At 31.4% G+C, this 7,324-nt stretch overlaps 1 protein-coding gene across 1 annotated transcript; it reads left to right on the plus strand.

The window, feature by feature from the left end:
* Window positions 1-2,300: 2,300 nt before the first annotated feature.
* LOC133204822 (HEAT repeat-containing protein 3-like) lies at window positions 2,301-6,294 on the plus strand. The gene is made up of 3 exons (XM_061340566.1): window positions 2,301-2,342; window positions 3,839-4,012; window positions 5,973-6,294. The coding sequence occupies exons 1-3, from the start codon at window positions 2,301-2,303 to the stop codon at window positions 6,078-6,080; spliced, it is 324 nt and encodes a 107-aa protein (XP_061196550.1). The 3' UTR covers window positions 6,081-6,294.
* Window positions 6,295-7,324: the final 1,030 nt, after the last annotated feature.

Genomic DNA, 7,324 nt, shown 5'->3' on the forward strand with positions numbered 1-7,324 from the left:
GATTCTAGCACATATTGTGTGAAATGGTTCTCTTAATTGACATGAGAAGGTCACTATTTTTTATCAAGATAAAAATTACTTGTATGTCTTGTAATAACATTATTTAATATATCCCTTTCATAGCACACGTGTTCGTTTCAAAGAGAAGAAAACATTTATAATTTTTCAAGGTCAATAATCTCATGGATGAAATGCAAACTGTACTATTTGAAATAGGTGGTGTAGGTATTTCAGAGTCTGTATTACAGCTTGCCAGTTTATTGTTGGAGGAATATTCTCATCAAATAAACTATGTAAAGATTTGCTTTTTAATGCAAAGTATTTTTATAAGTAATAACTTCATTTCAACTTACAATGAACAGTTAATCAGTGCATCTCACTTTGTATCTAATGCATTTTTAGAACACAAATTTGTGGTTTAAAACATGTTGTAATAGTTTAATAAATAAATGCTATTCATTTTTTTTAATTGACAAGAAATGAAAATGTAATGATTATTTCAAAATAGTGTTTTATTCCTCTTGTGTATATTTATAGATATGTAAAAGATTGTTATTTTTATTGATGTTATTTTTGTGTACAAAATACTAGTTATTTATTACTTTATACAAAACTAATGTTGTGAAGATTGATAATAATAGAAGTCCTTATGCATGTATTGAACAGTATACAAATGTCACCAATGTAATACACATTTACAAATAAAATGAAATTTTACATGACTTGCACATATTTGCATTATTTGTTACAGTTATAACAAATCTAATTCATTGTATTTATTGTTTCCAATTTTTATTGTCTATTCAAACATGGAAAAATTATATGTGTAATGATGTTAAAGACACAAGAATATGGAATATGAATTAAAATAAGACTGTATGAACTACCTTTAGATTTATGAATTCAGTAGACAGTGACTGTGACAAATGTGTATTTAGGATAGAGATCTTAGACATGAGAAGAAAAGGGGTTGTTTTACAAACTTTTTTTTGCATGGGGAAATATTGACATTTTTATACAACAAATGAAGTTACTGGAATTGTGAAGTCTACGTGTCTTCTGTGAGTAGACATCTTTTGAAACAAAGGTAGCTTGGGGCCAGAAATATTCTAGACCCAGTAGTAATGGTCTTTTGCACAAGGTCATAGTCACTGTATATCAAAGTATTAAATACTTACCAATAATTGTTTGTAACCTCAGAGTATGATCCTAACACAGGTTAATGCAGGTCAAGGCCATAGGGTTTAGAAATGTAATGAGTATTCAGATAAACACATAATTCTGTTTGTTTATTTGTTTGTTATACATCCTTTAAGAATTTTTCACTAGTATTGAGACACCACAACTTGCTGGTTGAGGGCTGCAAATATAGACCTGTACTTTTGAGCAGTGAGAGGTCTTTTCTTGTCCCAGCATATACTGCAACAAGGGAATTTGGTTTCATTGGAAGAACCGGTTTCCATGTCCTTCAGTGGGATTTGCACCTATGACTTAAGGAACAAGTCCCTACTCCATTACTCTAGAGCAAATGCTTTGACCACTGTGCCAAGCGGGCAATCACATTATTGTTATACTAGATGTAAATCAAGGCGAAGGGATAATTGTGACTTGGGGATGTATAACAACCCTGCATCAAGTTCAATTTTTGACCGCTATAAAATAACTTCCAAAGATTATATTATCCTAGGGTTCATTATGCTCAGAGTATATGACATAAATTGGATATATATAATTCTAAACTACAATTTTTTTTTTTTTTAGAAAAGTACAAGGTTATAGTTTCAAGAGGTCATATCTAGCATGTACAGGTGATTGTGGCTTAGATGATGATTCTATACCATAAGTCATCATGTGACTACGACGTTTTAAATCAATGTGTTTCTTTGGTGGTGGATGAAATATTTTCTTAACATAACAATTACTATCGGTCATTTACTATATTTCCATAAGATTCAGGACGTGAAAATTTGTCTACGAATAGACATCACCCTATTAGTTCCTTCTAGTTAAAATAAGGAATCACCATACTGGGTTTTAAAGTGCCTAATATTTTACTTAAGATAAATGCAAATTGACCAATAAATACTGGTATGAGAAGTACATTTATGCATGTGTAGTTTTTTTATTTAAATAATTAGAAAAAAGAAAATGGTCTACATAATCACGTATATATATATATTCTGGTCTCCTTTATGCATTATATATACTTGGTCTACTTTAACCCTTCGGGATCCTCAGAAAATATATACATGTCTACCTTAAACCTCCAATGTATTTACAAAATATTAAGGAGACCAGAAATGTCGTATATTTTTCAGGAAGCAACATTTAGGGCTGAGGGGGTAAAATTTTCATTATTGAAGCCTATTAGAATAAATTTGGGTGAAAGTGTGAATCAGAATGTCTCAAATAAAAGAAATGAAAAATGTCTACTTAATGCCTCAAAATAAGTGCGGTCTACTTTATGCCAAAGTCCACCTTATATATATATATATATATATATATATATATATATATATAGTGAAATTGTAGTAAAAGTCTACGGTATAGGTAGGTTATAAATTAAAATAAAATCCAAGATAAACAAACAAGTTCACATTTAATTATTACACTAAGCGCTTTCGCCGTGAGGCTCTTCAGAGTGTAACAAAGTTTATAAAAACAATACAACTTGGTTGTTATGACGTCGTTGTTGTGATGTCATAAAGGCAGCATTATATATTGGCGCAGGTAAATGTCATTAGGGCGCCAAAAGTAGAGAATTGAACATATGTACATTGTGATGAAATAGACTGCTAATTTTAAGCTATAATGTTCAATTTACATTTAGTTTAGGTTTAAATAATTTAACAAAGTAATCTTCCTTGGCTCTCCGTAATTGTTCATTATTTTCTAGAACTTTATAAAAAGGAAATATTAAAAAGTTTCCATTCGCACATGAATCAAAATGTTCACTGCATGGCGTATTCCTGACAGAAGGGTCCCGTATTTGTTGTTTATGGACTCTTACGCGGTCAGCTAGTTTGTTACCGGTCTGTCCAATGTAGTTTTCCCCGCATGAAGTACAAGTCATACAGTATATTAAATTTTTAGATTTGCATGACATATTCGCATTTACGGTAAATGTTTTACCACATTTAAAAGTAAACGTCTCTCCTGTTTTTAAATAAGGACAGGTTCCACATAGGGGGTCCATACATTTGGCCACTGTGAACATTTTGATTCATGTGCGAATGGAAACTTTTTAATATTTCCTTTTTATAAAGTTCTAGAAAATAATGAACAATTACGGAGAGCCAAGGAAGATTACTTTGTTAAATTATTTAAACCTAAACTAAATGTAAATTGAACATTATAGCTTAAAATTAGCAGTCTATTTCATCACAATGTACATATGTTCAATTCTCTACTTTTGGCGCCCTAATGACATTTACCTGCGCCAATATATAATGCTGCCTTTATGACGTCACAATAACGACGTCATAACAACCAAGTTGTATTGTTTTTATAAACTTTGTTACACTCTGAAGAGCCTCACGGCGAAAGCGCTTAGTGTAATAATTAAATGTGAACTTGTTTGTTTATCTTGGATTTTATTTTAATTATATATATATATATATATATATATATATATATATATATATATATATATATATATATATATTAATTTAATCATGGTACTAAATGTGTTGTGAATGTCGTTACGCACTATGACCAGATTTTTTACTTCCAAAATCTGGTCATGACCAGATTTTTACAACTTGGAGGTTGGCAAGTATGAGCCCTGTTACTTTTCTATAATTGTGTTACAGTATATTTTGATTTTTTTTTCTCACAGAACATAGGCATTTTCTTGTTGACCATTGTGTGTGGTGACAGAGACTTATGGGTGGTATCAGAAGCATTGGATTGTATATTTGATGTTTTTGGGGAAGATCATCTTGACCCTGTTGCTCAGGAGATAGGTCTCACAGAGAGACTGTCCAAATTAATACCAGACATGAAAGCAAGAGTAAGTACCTGTGGCCCTTTTCACAAAACTTCTTACGACTAAGATAAAAATTTGTCAACTCTGTAATTTTTTGTTTAATAAATATACTTATTTTTGTTTTCTTAAATATTTTTACAATGTTATCTGATGTGAAAAAAATAAGACCTTTTTTATGTCCTACTGCAGCCTAGATACTTTATGAAGAAGGGGAAAATTTTTGTCTTAGTCGTAAGATTTTTTGTGAAAAGGGTCGCAGTATTTTAAATGTCTTGTTAGGTCACATGAGCTGAAAGCTAAGGTGAGCTTTTCTAATCACATTTTGTCTGTAGTCCATTTGTCTGTAAACTTTCCACACTTTTGATTTCTTCTCCAGAACCACTGGGCCAATATCAGCCAAACTTGCCACAAAGCATTGTTGGGTTAAGGAGATTCAAGTTTATTCAAATAAAGGGCCACACTCTCTTTTAAGGGGAAATAATTAAGAATTAGTAAAAATTTGATGCTATCTTATAAAAATCTTCTCAAGAACCACTGGGCTAGAAAATATGAAACATACATGATAGTGTAGATTCAAGTTTGTTCAAATCATGACCCCTGGGGGTAGGGAAGCCACAATAGGTGATCAAATTTTTACACTGAAATACATAGGAAAAAATCTTTAAAAATTTTCTTCTCAAGAACAGCACGGCCATGACTGGTCATATTTATATGGAAGCATCCTCAGGAAGCGTCAGTGATTCAGATTTGTTCAAATCATGACCCCTTGGGTTAGGGTGGGGCCACAATAGGCATTTAGTTTTACTTAGGAATACATAAGAAAAAAATCTTTAAAAGAAAAAATCTTTAAAAATTTTCTTGTCAAGAACAGCAAAGCCATGATTGGTCATATTTATGTGGAAGCATCCTCTGGTAGTGTAGATTCAAATTTGTTCAAATCATGACCCCTGGGGGTTTGGTAGGGCCACAATGGGCAATCAAAGTTTTACTTAGGAATATATAGCATCCTCAGGTAGTGTAGATTCAAGTTTGTTCAAATTGTGACCCCGTAATTATTTGGGGGCCACAATGGGGGATCTCAGTTTTACATAGGAACAATCTTTTAAAATCTTCTCAAGAACAGCAAAGCCATGTTTAGTGATATAAATATAGGAGCATCCTCAGTTCATGTAGATTCAAATTTCTTTAAATCATGACCTCCCGGTGTAAAGAGGGGCCATAACAGGGGATCAAAGTTATACAAAGGAATATAAAGGATATATCAGTAAAAAATTTCTTCTCAAAAAGAGCATAGCCATGATTAGTCATATTTATCATTGTCTGGTTGAAGAAGTTTTGTGCTGATTTGATTAGAAATACTAAGATTTCACAGTGGACATGAATTCATGGGTCTCCGTCTTTCATACCACAAAAGCAACAGAAATTAAACACCAATGAAAATTAATTGTGATTTTACAGTACTAATTATGTTCTTTATAGAACCAAGTTAATTCCCGTATTAAAATATGGCAATTTACATGTTCTTTCTTGATGACTTTTTCACTAAACTGAACTTTCATGAAAGGTAAATGTAACATTTTAAGGGATTTGTACCTGCTTCCAGGATATGGGATTTAGATTAATTGAACTTGCAAAAAGTAATTTTCATCATTATTAATACGATTGAAGAAAAGGATTTGCCTAGTGCCTACAAATATAAACAGATATGGCCCTTCCTTTATTTAGGGAAAATCACACTTGATAGCCAGCCTAATATTTACGAAGAAATAAGGGATTCATTAATGTCACCAGACAGACACTACATGTAGTTTATGCCTTATTCATGCGTGTATGTCCACCACGAAAAAATTACAAAAAAGGGAATGAAGAGAGGTGGACATAAATTGAGTGTGAAAATTTAACACTTTACAACATACAGCTGTATGTGTACCAGTATCTTTTTTCTTAATCAAATCAATTTAAGTTTATTGTATTTTTATTTCAGGTAAATATGGTTAAAAAGAAACCAGATGAACATTATCCTGTAATTTCTACAGCAAGAACAAACCTGATTCGGTTTGTGAAATACAAACTTTCCAAGAAGAAGTCATAAGAGTGATTTTAATTTATAATAATACATGTAATATTATATTGAGGTAGAGCTGGATTGTTGACATTTTATGAATTTTATTGATTGCAATACCTTGTTTTGAAGAGATTTGATATTAGTGATATAAAACACATATGTCATGTGTTGGTTCATATGAATATTATACATGTACAAGGTTCATGTAGGTGCTGTGTATACCAGTTGTTTTGATTAAAGAGCTAAAGCCACGAACCATCATATTTGGCCCTGTGTTTTTCACAAAAATAAAGTTTCCGTTCAAGAAGAGTACTATACGTTAAATATTAGAGGACAACATTCTTCTTTTCCATACATAACTTATATCGTTATATAATGCGCCATTAAACACGTGCGACGGTTGGAAAATGCGACGGTTTCATAAAAACGTTAAAAAATGCCGTTTTTTCGACAGATTTTCCCAAAGTTAGATGTGGCCACAGTCAAGAACAACTTTTATACTTCCCATAGATATAGATATTACCGATACAAATCTTTATGTTTAATATCGTTGTTGTTCGTGGCTGTGGCCAATATGAAATTTGATTTTATATTTAAATTTTGATGGATCAAATAATCATTAATTTGTAGATCAATCGTTTACATTCAATTCATGTAATAATAAAAAAATATAAATTTCACAAAATATGCTAGAAAATCAGTAAATTGTTCATTTAAAACGCTAAATGTGAAAAATAGTCAACTACATACATTTTCTGAAGTAAATGTCTGGAAAAACTTTGTGGTTTTTACTATGACTAGGTCATTATGTATGACGTTACTAGTAATACGTCAGTTGTGACGTCATAAAGGTTGTAAATTATTTGGGATGTTGCTGAAAAGCTTTTAACGCTCTAGATAGTGCCCCTACATGTATTTACATGTATATGATTTAATTACATGTAAACCCAACTGGATGATACCATCAAATTATAAGTTATCAGAAATTCCCTCCCCTCCCTGAAATAATTCAAAATACTGTTGTTAATAGTGTTATCAGGCATGACTTAAATTGTAAACAAATTGATAGAGAGTGTAGCAGAGATATCACGCTATACCTTTTTAAAACAAGCGAAATAATAATGATATGGGTTGCTGTCCAAAGTGAAAATTAAAAAAAAAAATGAAAAAAAAGGAATGAAAAAAAATACGCATTAAGATAATCATCTGCATTTCCGCACCGAAATCCACCTTTTTTATGTACATGCAGAAGAATCATCTCAGTTGATTAA

The sequence above is a fragment of the Saccostrea echinata genome, unplaced genomic scaffold (assembly GCF_033153115.1).
Source record: "Saccostrea echinata isolate AGI-Se365-2 ecotype Australia unplaced genomic scaffold, CSIRO_AGI_Sech_v1 ptg000054l, whole genome shotgun sequence".
NCBI lineage: Eukaryota > Metazoa > Mollusca > Bivalvia > Ostreida > Ostreidae > Saccostrea > Saccostrea echinata.

Bases quoted from the DNA above. Each gene is read 5' to 3' on its own strand.
- LOC133204822 (XM_061340566.1), top strand. From the start codon at position 2,301: ATGTCGTATATTTTTCAGGAAGCAACATTTAGGGCTGAGGGG. The intron at 2,343-3,838 runs GTAAAATTTTCA...TTTTTCTCACAG, and splicing joins CAACATTTAGGGCTGAGGGG to AACATAGGCATTTTCTTGTT. The intron at 4,013-5,972 runs GTAAGTACCTGT...TTTTTATTTCAG, and splicing joins TACCAGACATGAAAGCAAGA to GTAAATATGGTTAAAAAGAA.